This window comes from Hippocampus zosterae, chromosome 1 (assembly GCF_025434085.1).
Source record: "Hippocampus zosterae strain Florida chromosome 1, ASM2543408v3, whole genome shotgun sequence".
Classification (NCBI taxonomy): Eukaryota; Metazoa; Chordata; class Actinopteri; order Syngnathiformes; family Syngnathidae; genus Hippocampus; species Hippocampus zosterae.
This window is the reverse complement of record NC_067451.1, coordinates 26,885,101-26,903,042: the sequence shown is the minus strand read 5'-3', so window position 1 is coordinate 26,903,042 and position 17,942 is coordinate 26,885,101. Positions and strand designations below refer to the sequence as shown.

The 17,942-nt window shown below is 47.9% G+C and overlaps 2 protein-coding genes across 3 annotated transcripts; one reads left to right on the top strand and one right to left on the bottom strand.

Moving 5' to 3' along the window:
• The first annotated feature begins 683 nt into the window (after positions 1–683).
• ttc9c (tetratricopeptide repeat domain 9C) lies at positions 684–4,462 on the top strand. Of its 2 annotated transcripts, none has more exons than XM_052076486.1 (4): positions 684–837; positions 1,671–2,019; positions 2,158–2,340; positions 3,587–4,462. In XM_052076486.1, the coding sequence occupies exons 2-4, from the start codon at positions 1,692–1,694 to the stop codon at positions 3,706–3,708; spliced, it is 633 nt and encodes a 210-aa protein (XP_051932446.1). In that variant the 5' UTR covers positions 684–837; positions 1,671–1,691; the 3' UTR covers positions 3,709–4,462. The 2 variants fall into 2 exon arrangements, with proteins under 2 accessions (XP_051932446.1, XP_051932456.1); XM_052076496.1 differs by lacking the exon at positions 3,587–4,462 and adding an exon at positions 3,212–3,579.
• Positions 4,463–4,838: 376 nt separating this feature from the next.
• On the bottom strand, positions 4,839–17,569 carry si:ch211-168f7.5 (uncharacterized). The gene is made up of 4 exons (XM_052073438.1): positions 16,688–17,569; positions 8,059–8,278; positions 7,413–7,640; positions 4,839–7,330 (listed from the first exon to the last, which is right to left on the bottom strand). Exons 1-4 carry the CDS (start codon positions 16,931–16,933, stop codon positions 4,896–4,898), a joined length of 3,129 nt encoding a protein of 1,042 aa, XP_051929398.1. The 5' UTR covers positions 16,934–17,569; the 3' UTR covers positions 4,839–4,895.
• Positions 17,570–17,942: the final 373 nt, after the last annotated feature.

Below are 17,942 nucleotides of genomic sequence, written 5' to 3'. Positions count from 1 at the left end.
CGCCTGTGTGTGCGTGTGTGTGTGTGTGTGTGTGTGTGTATAGATGGGTTGGGGGTATGAATAAATGAACCATATATTGAACTTTTTTGTGATTTTTTTAAGAGCAATTCTACGTGTGGCCTTTAAAATGGCATTGACAGGTGTGGAGCTGAGGCTTCTACTGAGTGGTGAAAAAAACGAGTGAATGTGAAGGTTTCTATTTATTGCTGCTCGAAGAAGAAAATGTATATTTAAGACAGCTGCTGTTCCTGATTATTTTTAGACGTTTACTTAATAAGATTCACTTGGAAAAAGGGGAGATGTCACTCAAATGATTCTACACATGGATTATTCTACACATGACTTCAAAATTCACATTAAGCCTGACCAAAATTGCAACGGTTTGTGCGGTCCATGGAGGAGCCATTGAAGGCTTCAAAGGCCCCAGCTTTCGAATTGTCGTTCTCGAATTTGGAAGGAAAAAAACGGGACAAAAGTGACGTCATGCGGACGAAAAATGCACTCTCCGGAGTCATGCAGCCTGAGAATTTGGACACAACCTTCATCATGGGATTCAGCCAAATGCTGGTGGAGAACGGGTCATATTACTATGGCAGCGTGGGGCTGCTAATTAAAATATTTTATTGGTAAATACGTTCGTACCTACTTGCGAGTCTTTTGACCAATCGTAGATGCCATTGCTTGCCGCGCCCTTTGCAGTCTCATGTACAGTAGGTGGCGGTATGCACCGAGTACATGGAATCCACCCAAAATCTTGAAAGAAGAAGAAAGGCGAGGACGCGAAGCGCCGTCGGAAACAGATTTTCGAAGTAGCTGTCAACTGGCTTTTTATTCAAGGTGAGCCCAGATTCAAATACTATATAACCCTTGAAAACACGTACACCAACAAAATTCCTGGTGGTGGGGTGTTAATTTCGTAAAAATTGTGTCTGTGGAGGTGTGTCCGCTGACGAGCATGGATAGCTGAGTTGTAGTTTTAACGTACACAAGTCAGTTTGTGCTAACCGTGTCTTTCAGTCAAGATTTAGCCCAACCTTATTTGTGGTGATATAATGAATTCCATCGACAGTGTCGTTTGACAATGTTTATTTTTGTGGTTGATTGTTTTCAGTGATGTAGAACTGTACTGTTAAACATTACGAGCTGTTCCTATCTGACTCTCAAGCAACTAGTTGACGCAAACCGAACATGAGACAAGCCGTTGGCATTTTGGCATGTCGCTGTTTGCTTCGAAGACGTATTTGGTAGAAATCCTTGACTTTCTACAGGCATGCATTGCTACACTCAGCGCTCACAAATGTGGGTCATCGATTGCAAATGATTTGTTAATGTGCACACACAAAATCAAATGCTTCGAACTAAATATCATGTTACATCTGAAAAGGTAGTACACACAATTGAAAGTCAAACAAACATGAGTCTATCAGTCATTACAATTCTGAGAATTTTCCTTGTGTTTGAAAGAGGGTGTACCTATGTTGAACACAACTCATAATTATTGGAGCCTCTCTTTAAATAATGTGGCGGCGTTGTTTTTATATTTGTGTGGACTGTATTTATAGTGAACATTAGGCTCGAACCGCAAGTACTTGTTTTGTTGAGCATATGATATCATATAAATTGGATTTTGTGGAAGTAAAATGGCAATGACCATGCTCATTTTTTTCCAGCATACGCGCCCCGAGCCAGAAATGCAGATTGACGGAGGAGAAGAGAGGCCGGCAAATCAGGGAGCAGTGGCAGCAGCTTCTCCTGCTGCAGTTCCCCCTGCTTTAAAGCCAGTTTGGGTTTTGCTGGAAGAAGCCGCGCAAATGAAGACTGAAGGGAACGCTTTCTACCGGGAAAAGAACATCCGTTCCGCTGTTGGCCGTTATCACCGTGCTCTTTTGATTCTTCGAAGCCTCGACTCTAAAGTGCACTCAACTTTAAAAGGATTTGGACCGGAGAGGCCAGCTCTCACATCTGAACAAGAGACATTCTTGAGAAACACACAAGTGGACTGCTTCAACAATTTAGCTGGTATATTAAAAGAAGGCAGAGTCCAAGTGTAAATAGATTAGAGATTGTAAACACACCCCTACTATAGTATGTTATCAAATGTCGTCACAACCAAAAAAGCGAAGGTGTATGTGGACAGACACTATTTTTCTTTTTCAGCCTGTTTGCTGCAGAGAGAGAGTGTGGACTATTCTCGTGTCCGTGAGTACAGCCTGCGAGTGTTGGAGCAGCGACCAGCTGATTCCAAAGCACTGTACAGGGCCGGCGTTGCCACACTAGAGCTGGGAGACGCACAGAAAGCCAAGCAGTACCTGACCCAGGCCTGCATGTTGCAACCTAATGGTAATTTGAGAGTCTCCTCCATTTAATTCAGGGATGGGCAACTCATTTAAATGATGAAGAGGGGGGGCCACAATTTTTTATCAGCACTACGAGGGGACACATCACACTGCTCATGTTACAAAAATGCCCTTTTTAATGTGGGCACAATATGTGCATATGCTTTTATTTTAAGTGAACCTATTTTGTGTTAGGTCATGTATGTATAAAAGATCCAATGTTCATCAACAAACGGTTAGAACCAAACAAAATGACATCCTGTGATTCAAAGGGCTCTTGTGCATGCGTAATACCATTCCAGATGGCACAGAACTGCAAAAGAGCAAAGCAACATGAAAGTCCAAGAACTAATTTTGTGCAATTTTATTTTTATTGTATTTTTTTTTACACAAAAATGAACTCTAGCACAGATTTAAATATACTAACTATATTTGTTCCGCATGTCATTCAATATTCTCAAATGAAGAGGGAGACTCAGAATCAGCATTATAGTACAGTCTGGGGCAGTTCACTCTGCTTCCTAAAGGAGCCACAAAAAAAATAAAAATAAAGTGTGTCCCTCCTGTATGGCGAGCCTGTAATCATGAAAGCGTGACTTGAGTACAAACCTAAGGCTACTGCAGTTAGACGTCAAGCTATGACGTGAGGCATATGAGGCAAACATTACACAGAATTTCACCATGATATATCAAATTTCTACCCGGGAGTTTCTAATAGAGCCTGAGTGCTACAGTGTGATCAAGTGGCGAAAAAGGTTGTACTTCAGAATCCAACAGTCAAAAATAAAATGAGCTGTAATGTTCATAAATAAATCAAAGGGTCGTGAACTGCTTATCCTTGATTTTAATATTCCTCTTCTGTCATTTATTTTTAGCTTTGAGGCATTCCCAACAGTACTGAAGTATAAATGACGTGTGGTAAGTCACTGGAAAATGAACAGCTGTAAAGTGACATGAACTTAGAAAAGTATGACACCTTTCTCAAGTACTGTGCACAACTCTGTTATTTCCGCCAATGCAAAAGAAATCCATGATGTGCCAAAAACATTCAGGTTGACATGGCAGTAAAGACTTACTCCTGATCGCAAGCCGGTATACGGTGCAATTCAAATGGCTGTGAAGCTTTTAGTTTTGAAAATTATCGACAGATGGCTTCTTTTTAGAGTTGCCATTCCTTTGTACATTTGCAGAGCTCTTCATCTAGTGAACTGTTGAAATACTGTGCTGATCCTTTTCTTTTTCTGTTTCAGATGTGAATGTCAGGAGGTACCTGCAGAAGGTCGAGGAGAAGCTGAGCCATGAGTTAGTCCAGGAGAAAGCCATGTACCGAGACATGTTTGCCTCCAGCACAAAGAGTAGTTCTGGAAAATAGAACCAGACTGATGCATCGAGCGAGGTAGTTTGATTACACTGTCTCTTAATGATGCCTCAACGGAGCTCAGGGACTTTGTTCAAGCCGAGCAGATGGCAGACCAACGAAAGAACATTCTGAAAAGAAAGCCTGAACCAGTAATGTCTTATTTTTTCTGTGATGACTGAGGGACAGCAGTAATTGTATACTACCAGTAAAAAGTCATAATTTTCATACTATTGAAACAGTGTTCAAACTTTTGACTGGTAGTAAATGTTAAACATTAAAAAAAGAGGTTTCAGATGGAGAGTTGAGACGAGAAATTGTGTTCCCTAGCAACAAGGAGAGCAGCTCTTGAACTCAGCAGAGCAAACATGTCCACAGAGCTGACTCTGAAAGCAAATACGGTCAACTGTTCATTTTCAACCAGATTGTTTTGTTTTGTAAATTCTACAGGGCTATCACCCAATATGATTCTTGCTGGTTGTGTGGGTTTTGTATTTATAGCACAGGTCATGTTTCATAGCAGGTTAATTTTATTCATTGAGAAGTTGCTTTTAGTCACATGCTTCTTCTTCTTACATGATTCTTTCAAAATCCTGAGCACATAAAAAAAAATTGGTTTTGGTCAACATTTGGCCAGTATGATTGTACTTCAGAGGCAGGATTGCCAATTGTAAAAAAAGAACATCATTCCCCCAATTACTGATCATCAAATTTGTCACAGAGCAGCATGCAGAACAGTATATACGAATAAATTTGTTTTCATAAATTACATCATTCAAGTCGCTGATGATATGTTTATGTTCATGGTCTTTTTACTATTACTGTAGCTACTTTTTACTCAGCTAAGTTTTCTACAAGGACTTCACAGAAACACAAACAAGATGTTTATATGAGTCTTTGCATCATCAGATGCCGAAAGCTCACATTCATTCTTACAGGTGTCTGACATTCTTTAAATATGAGCTGCAGTTGCAGTCTGCATGTTCTCCAGCCCTCTATTTAGGCTGCAAGTCCCTTTGGAAGTTAGACATTTTATGGTATGGGTGGATCAATGTGAGAAACTCACCAACTAATGTGTGGTTGTTGAGACGATGTGTGTTGAGTATCTCCAGTCGAAAAGCAAAACATTTTACTTTTTTTTAGACTATCATTTGACAGTGTTAACAGAACAAGCAGCCAAAAAGTCAATTCTTTGATGGTTTCTATTTGAAGCTTAAAGATCTCAAGGAGCCAAAAACTCTCCGCCCCAAGTCTCTCAAGGATCGAGTACGTTGCAGGCTAAGTCTGGGCGGTGGGGATGGAGAAAAAGGAGGAGAGTCGGAGTGACAGCTGCTCTCGAAGCTCTGAGAGCAGGAGAGGTTAAAGAGGCTTGCAGTGGATGAGAGGTGGTTGTCCTTTGCACGAAGCATTGTGGCCCCCTCGTACCTGGCTGCACTCATGGCACATTGCCCCACATCGAATGAGGAAACCCAGTTTGACTGTCTTGTGGGCTGATCTTGGTTGCAAGGCACCAGCAAGCCCTGAGATTCGCTCCTGAACAGAGCTCTCCTGGAACTCCTGACACTGGAGCTCCGTTTCTCTGCACCCTCCTTCCCTCTCTTCTTCAAGAAAATCGGTGAGCTTTCTCCCTTTGGCAGCTTGTCATGAGCGCTGGATGCCACCTTCGCCCTTTTCTGTTCTCCCCTGCAGCTTCCGCCTATGTTCCTTGTCCAGCCGTACCCATACTCAGCCCGATCCATCTCCTCCCTCTCACTCAGAGTTTCCTTTCCCCAGATGTGCCCCTCAAAGGCTCTGCTGAGTTTGTTGGAGGTCTTGCTCCGTGATCGTGTCTCCTCATCCTCAAGCCGAGCAGAACCATAGTCCTCCTTCTTGCTGTAGCTGTTCACAGTCGCTGCTCTGATCAGCTTGCGAGACGCATGCTTGCCTCTGTAGAGCCCATCCCCCTCCGCCCTATTCCAGTCACCGCTGTGTCGGAGGGACCCACTCCTTGGATGGATGCCACCATATTCTGCTGGAGATGTGCTGGTGGTGGCACGGGGCAGTGAACACTGGAAAGGGGCGTCTCTTCGGAAAACTGAGAGCGGAGTGGCCCCCATCGGAGAGGGTTGGAGTGGACGTAGAGGAGAGTGGGCTCTTTGCGTGGGTCGGGAGGTAGGAGAGGAGGCTGTGGATGTGGGCAGGTTGGGTGGGGAAGTGATCCGTTGGTACTGGTTGTCTGAGGAGTAGACTGAAGAAGGAGCATGGATGGACTGGTAAGGGAGGATCGGGCTGCTGGAGTGTGAAAGGGGAGGAGTGAGACTGGACTGGGACTGCGGAGAATGGGTGACGCTGAGAGACAGCTGGATTGGTCTCTGGGGGTTCAGGTCGGTTGGTCTTATGTAGTCATGTGCTTGTTCTTTGTGGGGTACCAGGAGACCTTTATGTTTCTTCAACTCGCTGGCTGCTTCCGCCTGGAAGCAGTCGATGTCCAGTTCTACGCCTTGCTCCATCAGCCCGACTACGACAGCCCTCGACAAGCCAGAAAGACGGGAGATTTCCCCCACCATGGGGGAGTCCTCAATCGGCCTGGGACTGGAGCTGGAATCCTGTATCAAACTGCTGCGCTGGGGGCCTGCAACTGAACCATAGACTACGGTTCCAACCTCAGATGGCGCTCCGGCACTCCAATCCAGTGAGCGAGAGAAAGCTGGTGGTCCAAATCCAGATGTGCCTGCAGGAACCGACGTGATCTCGAGGGAACTGCGGTGGTTCAAGGAAGTAGGACAGGTGGAAATTCGAGGCCGTGCTCGAAGTGCTGGGCCAGGTGTTGAGGAGGGTTGTGTCTGCACTGAAGCAGCTGAACCTGCAGAGTCAACCCCCAGATTGACTTTTTGGGGTGTTTCGACAATTCCCCGATTAGAGTTTAAACCCGGAGCAAGGTTCAAGTTTAAGTTGAAATGTACGTTGATGTTCAAATCCTCTCCGGTCGCAGAGGGAAGGCTACCAAGATTGATTGAGTTCCTCGTGGCTTTTTTCCCAGTCGCATTGAGGCTCACTCTCGCCGAGTTACCCAGCAGTGATTTGCAGGGTATTACACTGCCCCCCGGCAACGTGGAATGTGTACTGCGGCTTTCAAAGGCAGACAGGGACTGGGTGGAACCGTGACTTTTTCCAGGCGTGCCACGGCCCCTGTGTGTGACTGGACATTGTGCAAGATCCGGGATGGAAAGGTTTATCCGACGGTGGTATTGATGAGCTAGCCGAGCGATGTACTGCTCCAGCTGGGTCAAAGATGCTGCGTTTATGGCATTCTGCCGTTGGGGAGACGGACTTACACCACTGATGGTTTCTGTTTGCTCGTTTGCTTGGTTTCCTTCAGGATTTGGAGAAGGAGATCGTGCCTGCGTCTGACAGGTAAAAAGAGGACTCTGGAGGGCAACGGCGTGCAGCGGACTGGGATACGGATATACCTCTTTTGTCCTATGGGATATGAGGTCTTCACAGTAACATGATTCCAACTGGGGTCGTTGTGCACAGGAGGAGGTGGAGGACAGACAGACACGGTCAAGCTTCAGAAGGGAAGAAATCAATGAATGGTTGAGGCCTGGGCAGAGGTCGGACAGAAAGCTGAGACCAGACACCTCCGGGTCCCTTGAAACTGTAGAACAAAAGGACAGAAAAACATTTTGTCGAAACATCTGCCATTTACATTTTATTTTCCACCATGATCTACATCTCACCTGACATTGACTGCTGCTGGGTTGGCTCAGCGTCCTTGCTTTGATCTTGCACGACTGGGTGTTGCACTCCACAATCTAACCACAAGATGTCAGCGTTGCCGACAGAGCCAGGGACCTGCTCCCAAACCTTGGAGGGTCTATTTGCCTGCACCTGTCCTCCTTGGGCAGCGTCGCTGGACACTGAGTAGCACGAGTCTGACAAAGAGCTCCCACTCACTGAATAGAATCCTTGAAAGAAAAACATCAGGTCATGCATGTGACGGGTAAGTTAATAAGGTCAGAAATGACTACATATTAAAAGGAAAACAAGCCACGCGTCTAACTTTGATTTAGCAAACAAACTTGACAGCGCAGTTTTCCAAAAAGATCAGTGCACATGTGAAAGTAATTCTGAAGCACTGACACCTTTTCCTCAAAAGAGATGTAAATAATTGCAAATTGTGAGAGGAATGTATCGATGGCTTGGATAGCAGCTCCGATAATTTGTTTACCAGGAAAGGCGAAATAGTTGAGTGAGTCAGTGCGAACTGCGAAGTCACACAAAGTGCAAGTAAACAAAGTCGAAAAAATGATGGGTTAATGTTTAGAAAGACATCTTACACAAGATGTTCACTCACTTCTGTTGGCACTTTTTTTTTTTTTTTACCTGAGCTTGGTCTAGAATCACTGTCCAGGTGGATGGCACCACTGGGCTCGGGCGTGGGCGGTGACAGCAGGTCAGAGGGGGCATCCCAAGACAGAGTGGACCAGCGGGAGTTACTCCCCCCAACCAGTGCGGAATGTACCGTCCCGTCGCCAGAGTTACTGCAGGAGTTGTCTGGGTTAGTCTGACTTGACAGGCCCATTGTGTCAGAGGGGGAGGGTGCCTGAAATAAAAACAGTCCAAGACAGGTGTGGGCTGAGTGATCATGTCAACATACGAGAACAGTCTATTTTTTATGCGCAGTATCAACACTCAACACAGATATTAAATGAGATTTGCATGCATAATGATGCACAAGCAGTCATTTTCTCAGTTTGGATTGCAGTTCGTGTGTGCGTGTGTGGTTTTAGTGTAAATTTTAAGATTCCTCTCCTCCCAGGTTATGAATGGATTTTGCAAAGAAGTACAGAAATGAGCCACAAACGTTTTGTAACAAAGGTTTATGGACTGATAAGACCCAGATGAACCAAAGAGATAGAAAGGCCGAAGTATGGAGAATGGAAGGTCCTGCTCATGATCCAAAACACACAAGCTTATCTGTGAAGGATGGTGGCAGTAACATCATGACCTGGGCTTGCATTAGTGCTTCTGGAAAGGTCCTCGAATGGCCAAGTCAATCACCGGACCGTAACCCAATAAAGCATGCATTTTACCTCCTGAAGAGGTGACTGTAGGGAGAAACCCCCCAGAAACAAAAAACAAGAAGTACAAGAGGTTCCAACAAAGCGTGGAAAAGCATTTGAAATAAAGAATGCAACAGTCGGGTGAAGTTTGTGGGTCACAGGACTGATGCAGTCATAACTAGGAAAGATTATGCCACCAAATATGAAATGTTATTCACTTTAATGTCTCTGGCAATACTTTAGCTCACTGGAAAAGTGGCTGGCTTCAAACAAAAGGCTCTGTCCTGAGTGGCTTCCCATATCTGGATGGAAATACCACAATAATAAAAGTTGGAATTCCAAACTTTATTCTAATCCGCAACACACAAGTGTATGACAAAAACAAAAGCACGACTACAACCTCCAAAAGTATTGGAGAGGACTGTATGACATAATTGTCAGGGTGTGCCCCGATGACATCACTCGTCCCAGAACACACATTTCATCAACGAGATTCCACCCCCATACAACAAGACTGACAATCACGCTATCAAGTCAGCAACGTGCTTCCATTTCCTTGAATAGCAAGTGCGTTAAGTAACCCCATCAACCATTACCCCCACCCACATCCCTTCAATTATTCTCCAAATCCCCCTACCCAACCCACAAGCACCTCAGCCAGTCTCTGCATGAGGCAAGATAAAAGCCCGTGAGCACTACTGATCAAGAAAACAATACAGGTAGTGACTCACTGCTGTGATGACGGGAGGAGTGGGTGGCAAGGGGGCTGGGGGAGATAATGGGAGAAGACAGATGACGTAACAAAAACCAAGCAGCAGAGCGGCAAAAGGGAAATGGGGAGTGGGGGGCGGGGGATGAAGAGGATGATAGAAAGAAGGGGATATGAGGAAGATATTCAGATTATAACTGCGGTCCATCTCCACCTGTCACCTTGGAGATGAGGAAAGCGGTGGGAAAATAAGACTGAAGAGTGACATTGAGTGAATTGCGGTATAATGGGGTGCGGGCTGAGGGAGTTCAAGCGGTTGTCGGGGCTAGGGAGAAGGGCATCGTGGATGACCCCACCACCGTCCATAATCACCACACTCACTCTGCTTTAACTCCCCTTGAGAACTAATCCCCCCTCCCTACCCACTCTCATAATATCTTCTCAGCCCGCCGCCACCTACTCAGCACTGCTCTAACTCTTCTCGCTTCTCCTCCCACACATGAGCAGCGAGTGTCTGACTCAACCTGCACTTTTCACTCTAATTCTATTCCAAGATTACGTCCACGTGTCACTTGCATGCAAATATCTTGGTCTGTCTTGTCCATCCTCAAATGCACATTATGGCATATAATGTTGCGCGCAGACCCAGGTGGCGCATGATCAAATCATAGGAGACCAAGTGGGGGTTGGGGTGGGGATGGCTGTCTGTTATGAGCATTGTAATCTGATATTTGTGAGCACCAGAGCGCCTCTGGAACAACACGTGTCTATATCCGTGGACTACAATGCAGCCAAACAGTGTAGGATGTGTTTTGTTGAGCACTATTTATTGATCATGCATTATTCATTTTGAAAGTTGAACATACGCCAACGCTGTGACTCTGAAAAAATTCTGTCAGGTGGAATCCTGTGTGTGTGTGTGTGTGTGTGTGTGTGTGTTTCAGATCAAGAGGCAACAAGTAGAAGAGACAAAGCCTGCCTCAATCCACAAGTCAGTCTAATGGCTTCATGTAAGGTGATGCTTCCCAACACTAAACCTCATTTTCAAGAGTCTGCACACACACACGCGAGTCCATCCATCTCTTTCTCTGACATGCTTCTAGAGCTGGCTGCTCCTTCAGATGAAAGCTAATTCATGTCATGTTGCACACTCACAACTTTTCCTTTTGAGTAAAATGCTTTATTTTCCATCAGATGTATTTACTTAACCCACATGCCTTTGAGAAATGTGTGAACATGTGGTTCAAGGAGTTTATTCTAGACATGAAGGTTGCATGAATGAGATAAATTGAATGTTTCTTTGCCTCGACATTTGGCCCCGTATGGCTTTAATCTGTGCTTGCAAAATATAGATTTGCCCACTTTGTAGCAAGGGGCAAATTGCATTTCAAGCAACAGGGCGAAAACTAAACAAAAATGAGGAGCGCACACTGTGTCATGACTTAAAGGGGAGGTCAAGTCAATAATGTACTTCAGAATATGCTCTAGACGCCCCCACTAGTCTAAACACGGCGTTGTGATTAATCTTGTGTTTGTGAAATATGAACGCACCAGCATAATCCACCCCTTTTTAATCCATCTCTGGGGGCGACGATTTTGTTACTCGCCGTCGATTAAAATGACATTGCGGTTGCACAGGTAACGACCAATCGCGGCTCACCTGTTTTCTGGGTTTAGTCATGAGATGTTTGCAGGCTCGTGACCATAGATGAGGGTTGGAACGTAGATCGACCAGTAAATTGAGAGCTTCGCCCTTTGGCTCAGCTCCTTCTTCACCACGACAGACCGATACAACGTCTGCATCACAGCAGACGCTGCACCAATCCGCCTGTTGATCTCCCGCTGCCTCCTGCCCCCACTCGTGAACAAGACCCCAAGATACTTGAACTCCTCCACTTGGGGCAAGATCTCCTCCCCGACCCGGAGGGGGCACTCCACCCTTTTCCGACTGAGGACCACCTCCAGATTTGGAGGTGCTGATCTTTATCCCAACCGCTTCCCACTCGACTGCGAAATGCTCCAGTGAGAGTTGGAGAGCCCTGTTTGAAGGAGCCAACAGCACCACATCATCGGCAAAAAGCAGGGATGCAATACTGAGGCCCCCAAAACGGACCCCCTCAACGCTTCGACTGCGCCTAGAAATTCTGTCCATAAAGGTTATGAACAGAATCGGCGACAAAGGGCAGCCTTGGCGGAGTCCTACCCCCCCTGGAAACGATTCCGACTTACTGCCGGCAATGCGAACCAAACTCTGACATCGGTGGTATAGTGACCCAACAGCCCGTATCAGGGGGTTTGGTACCCCATACCCACGAAGCACCCCCCACAGAACTCCCCGAGGGACACGGTCAAACGCCTTCTCCAAGTCCACAAAACACATGTAGACTGGTTGGGCGAATTCCCACATACCCTCAAGGACCCTGCTAAGGGTATAGAGCTGGTCCACTGTTCCACGACCGGGACGAAAACCACACTGCTCCTCCTCAATCTGAGGCTCGACTCCCTGACGGACCCTCCTCTCCAGCACCCCTGAATAGACCTTACCAGGGAGGCTGAAGAGTGTGATCCCTCTGTAATTGGAACACACCCTCCGGTCCCCCTTTTTAAAAAGAGGGACTTCCACCCCGGTCTGCCAATCCAGAGGCACTCTCCCTGTTGACCATGCGATGTTGCAGAGGCGTGTCAACCAGGACAGCCCCACAACATCCAGAGCCCTGAGGAACTCCGGGCGGATCTCATCCACCCCTGGGGCCTTGCCACCGAGGAGCTTTTTAACCACATCGGTGACTTCAGCCACAGAGATAGGAGAGCCCACCTCAGAGTCCCAAGGCTCTGCTTCCTCCAAGGAAGACGTGTTGGTGGAGTTGAGGAGGTGTTCGAAGTACTCTGCCCACAGGTTCAAACGTCCGAGTCGAAGTCAGCAGCGCCCCATCATCACTGTAAACAGTGTTAGTGGTGCACTGCTTCCCCCTCCTGAGACGTCGGATGGTGGACCAGAATTTACTTGAAGCCGTCCGGAGGTCGGCTTCCATGGCCTCACCAAACTCTTCCCACGCTTGGGTTTTTGCCTCGGCGACCACCGAAGCTGCATTTCGCTTGGCCAGTCGATACCCGTCAGCTGCCTCTGGGGTCCCACAGGCCATAAAGGCTCGATAGGACTCCTTCTTCAGCTTGACGGCATCCCTTACTGCTGGTGTCCACCAGCGAGTACGGGGGTTGCCGCCACGACAGGCACCAACCACCTTACGGCCACAACTCAGATTGGCCGCCTCAACAATAGAGGCACGGAACATGGTCCACTCGGGCTCAATGTCCCCCGCCTCCCCCGGAACATGGGAAAAGCTCTGTCAGAGGTGGGAGTTGAAACTCCTTCTGACAGGGGATTCCGCCAGATGCTCCCAAGAAACCCTCACAATACATTTGGGTCTGCCAAGACGGACCGGCATCTTCCCCCACCATCGGAGCCTACTCACCACCAGGTGGTGATCAGTTGACAGCTAAGCCCCTCTCTTCACCCGAGTGTCCAGAACATGTGGTCGCAAATCTGATGATACAACTACAAAGTCGATCATCGAACTGCGGCCTATGTGGTGTCCTGGTGCCAAGTGCACATATGGACACCCTTATGTTTGAACAAGGTGTTCGTTATGGACAATCAGTGACGAGCACAGAAGTCCAATAACAAAACACCACTCGGGTTCTGATCGGGGGGGGCGTTCCTCCCAATCACGCCCCTCCAGGTCTCACTGTCATTGCCCACGTGAGCATTGAAGTCCCCCAGCAGAACAATGGAGTCCCCAGCAGGAGTACTCTCCAGCACACCCTCCAAGGACTCCAAAAAGGGTGGGTATGCTGAGCTGCTGTTTGCTGCATATGCACAAACAACAGGCGGAGAGAGGCAACCCTCTCGTCTACCGGTGTGAACTCCAATGTACAGGCACTAAGCCAGGGGGCAAGGAGTATGCCTACACCTGCTCTGCGCATCTCACCGTGAGCAACTCCAGAGTGGAAGAGAGTCCAACCCCTCTCGAGAGAACTGGTACCAGAACCCAGGCTGTGTGTGGAGGCAAGTCCGACTATATCCAGTCGGAACTTTTCTACCTCACACACCAGCTCGGGCTCCTTCCCTGCCAGAGAGGTGACATTCCATGTCCCAAGAGCTAGCTTCTGCAGCAGAGGATCGGACCGCCAGGGTCCCCGCCTTTGGCTGCCGCCCAGCTCACATTGCACCCGACCCCTTTGGCCCCTCTCATGGGTGGTGAGCCCATGGGAAGGGGGACCCACGTTGCCTCTTCGGGCTGTGCCCGGCCGGGCCCCATGGGTGTAGGCCCGGCCACCAGGCGCTTGCCAACGAGCCCCACCTTCAGGCCTGGCTCCAGAGGGGGGCCCCGGTGACCCGCGTCCGGGCAAGGGAAACCTTGGTCCATATATTTTTCTCATCATAAGGGGTCTTTGAGTCGTGCTTTGTCTGGCCCCTCACCTAGAACCTGTTTGCCATGGGTGACTCTGCCAGGGGCATAAAGCCCCAGACAACTTAGCTCCTAGGATCATTGGGACACACAAACCCCTCCACCACGGTAAGGTGACGACTCGCCATCTATGGTCACGAGCTATGGGTCGTGACCGAAAGAACGAGATCCCGGTTACAAGCGGCCGAAATGAGTTTTCTCCGCAGGGTGTCCGGGCTCTCCCTTAGAGATAAGGTGAGAAGCTCGGTCATCCGGGAGGGGCTCAGAGTCGAGCCGCTTCTCCTCCACATCGAGAGGAGCCAGATGAGGTGGCTTGGGCATCTGATTCGGATGCCTCCTGAACGCCTCCCTGGTGAGGTGTTCCGGGCATGTCCCACCGGGAGGAGACCCGGAGGAAGACCCAGGACACGCTGGAGAGACTATGTGACCCAGCTGGCCTGGGAACGTCTCGGGATCCCCCGGGGAGAGATGGAAGAAGTAGCTAGGGAGGGGGAAGTCTGGGCTTCCCTGCTAAAGCTGTTGCCCCCGCGACCCGGCCCCGGATAAGCGGTAGATGATGGATGGATGGATGTTTTCAGGCTGAAATCTTAAAATACGGCGATGCCATTTTCATTGACAGCAGGTGGCAAAATGGCTGCCCCCATAGATGGATAACGAGTGAATTTCTCTGCTTCATTCATTTACCACAAACACATATGAATGCATAACATGATAAACGCGATATGGAAGATGGATGGATGGATCGTTAACTGGCGTGGAACCTCACGCCATCGAACGCAAAACCGTCCAACTCTTAGCAGTGCAAGGACTGGTGTCACAAAGGGTCAATATATTTCAAACCGAAATGAGAGCAAGCTATGATCTTGTGGAATGTTGATTTTGTGTGGCGCAGGGCAAAGCACAACCACAAGAATATCACCAAGCTGAACCATATTTTACTTGGTCAAGCAAAATTGTTGAGAAGACTTTTGTATTCGGGGCAGGATCTAACGAAGTTGCCAGTGAGCATGTATTTTCAAAAACATCTTGTTACATCATTCCAAAGCATTAAGTCATGCGGTCGAATGTGCTCAAGCAAGAACCCATCTGTAGAGTGATCATTAAATTACATGTTGTTCTGTCTACACGCGTCTACATGTTGGACCTCAGTGCTGTTTATGAAGGCGGGGGCAGAGGGTAGGGCGTCAACCTGCCGGGCCCTACCGGCGACAGCTCTCTTCTGAGGTGAGAATGAGTCAGCCTTGTCCTCTCAGCGGGGCATTGCCGCACCAAATGGTTGGAGGGGACAACAGAGGAGAAGGTAGCGGGTGGGCGGTGCGGAAGGCAGCACTTCCACCATGATGCCTTCGCTCAGATGCCTCTCGTTTCTGTCGCTGCGCAGATTTTTGAGAAGTCATTTGGACTGACGCATTCACTGCCAAATGCCAACGTGATGACGTTGAAGCACATTGGAAGTTGCGCAGCTCGGCTTCAGAGGACCTTATCCATCCCCGCTGGGAAATTTCCCAGACAACCATGTTTATAAATTTGTTGTAACTTCAAGTCTGTTTGTGTCGCCTTGAAATATTCTATCGGTGTGAATGTGAATGCACGTGAATGGTTGGTTGCCTACACCGTATGTGTTTTATTGGCGAGCAACCGGGTGTTCGCCCCAAAGTCGGCTGTATCCCGTTCAACTCTAAACCAAATGAGGTTCCACAAAATTGATCCTCACCATAACTGTCACATCGACATTTTCTTGCTCGTGTGACTTCCTGCTTGACGTTTTAGCAATCACTCCTCTGCTGTGCTCTCAGCTTCATTTTTCAAGGAAGCAACAGAACGTCACATCTCCAAAGTGATGGTGGTTTTGCGAGAGCAAAATGTGGTTCATGTTCACAAATAATGTACAAAATCGCTCTCACCGTAGGCTACAGCTCCAGGCAGGAACATTGTGTCCGTCTGGATTGTATGTCAACCCACATTGTCCAACGTGATCTACATCCTGGCCATAACATTAGGTACACCTATCATCCGTACTCAGATTTGGCCCGCATGCCGATAATAATGCTCAAGTGTTTGATTTTGGTTGTAGCTTGCTGTGGTGCAGAAAACTGCAGTCCATCAATCGGAGATATTTCGAATCATCTCTGGGACCCCGTAGTAATGGAATATTAATCCTATGAGGAAAATTAAATGGCCACATCATCAAAATTCAAAAACATGCACTTGTATTTATAATATGCTGTATACACAACAAGCAAACAAATACACACAAATTTAAATCTGGGGGTGAAAAGATTATGATGTGGGTATGTGGCAGTTTGTAAGCAATAACCAATCAATATGCAACAGTGATATTTGTACACTTACTGTATAGTAGAAAGTAATATTGACTGATAGAATACGCCAATACGCTTTACGTGTAAGCCACATTTCTAATACACACTATCTCGAAAGAAATCATAGAAAGAAGTGGGAATGATCTAAACAGGTGAAGCATAACAGGCCTTTCAACACCACTGCAAGCGACCGCCCGCCATAATATTGTGAAACCGGTCAGTGTCAGTCAAATGTGAGCATGGGATATATCTTGAATTGGAGCAGCTTGTGCAGGTGTACCTAATGAAGAGTCTGATATGCCAAAGTGACCTTTACAGCTCATGGAAATAAAGGCTGCGCCGGCCCAGTTCGATGACATTTAGTGCTCTTTTCAATCAACTTGGGGCGGCGGGATGCAGCATGCAGACTTGGAGATTCGTGTTCGGAGCTGACAGCGCAGGAGGACTGACCTGTTGCCCGCGGGATGTCGCGTTGTTTGGCCCGGCATCATCCTGGGCTTCGCTCCCGTCCGCCGGCTCCGGCTCGTTGACGTCAGCTCGATCCCCGAGAGCGGCGTCCATCATCTCGAGGTGTTTGCACCGGAGCAGCTCCAGCTCCAGGACCCCGGCCAGCGTCGCTTTGAGGCGCTCGCCGATGCGCACGCGCTCGGTGCCAGACCAGAGAGAGTTGACGCAACCGCGACGGCCGGCCGCCATCGTCGCTCTGGCCGCTGGCCGGTTGGCGAGCAAAGTGCGACGAATGCTACGGCGACGGTCCTCCAATTGGATAGCGCATCCGGGCGAGAGACCGCAGCAGAGCAGCCGGGTAATTTAACGCAGCATTAACATACATTGAGCCCAATCGTTGAGGTTTTCAGTGAGTAGATGCACCGTGACCGGATCCACGAGTGACCTCCCGTTGCCACTTATTTGTGTGGATAACGAGCGGGAGTCGTCATGGTGCCAAGCAAGCTGAAGTAGTTCCGAATGAGACAATACAACACGAGCACAACGTGGGAAGCTGCGGCGGAGGGGGCGGGGCCGGCGTGCTTTAGCCGCGCTGCTATTGGCCGGAAAGTTTTTTCGAATAGACGCACGGGAAGAAGGAAAAAAAAACGTTGCGTCCAATTTGAAGCGAACAGGCTCGTGCATAAAAACACACTCACATTCCTCTAGCGTTCCCATGGAGATAGTGTGTCTGAAAAAGTGACCTCATCACGGGGGTCTGTTTTATGTTCCCAGGGTCCTTTGTGTCTCTTGAGGTGACGTTTCTAGCGGACTCTATTTGATGTGACATGCATGGACTGCCATTGTGGCCACGGTCACACAGCCTTGCTGTCTATTATAGGGATGGGCACCTTAAATGCTGCCGGGGAGGGCACTTTTTGTTTTCATCAGGGCTACTGGGGCACCGCATTGGACCGCGCACTTCCTTACCGGATGTCTGACAAAAATGCCACTTTAACTATGGACAAAAGTTGTGCGTACGTGCTCTCAATATATTTTAATTTTCATTCTCCATATTTCAATGCGGGTATAAAAGATCCACTCCCTTAACTCGAACAACAAAGGCTTTGAGGCAAACAACTAAATAACCACGTACCGCATTTTCCCCCCTTACACGAAAATTAACATTTAATGACGACGCAAAAATGCTGCATAAGAAACCAACATTCAGTGCTCCGCCCATCCATTTTCATTTTGTCCATTTTTTCCACAAAAATCA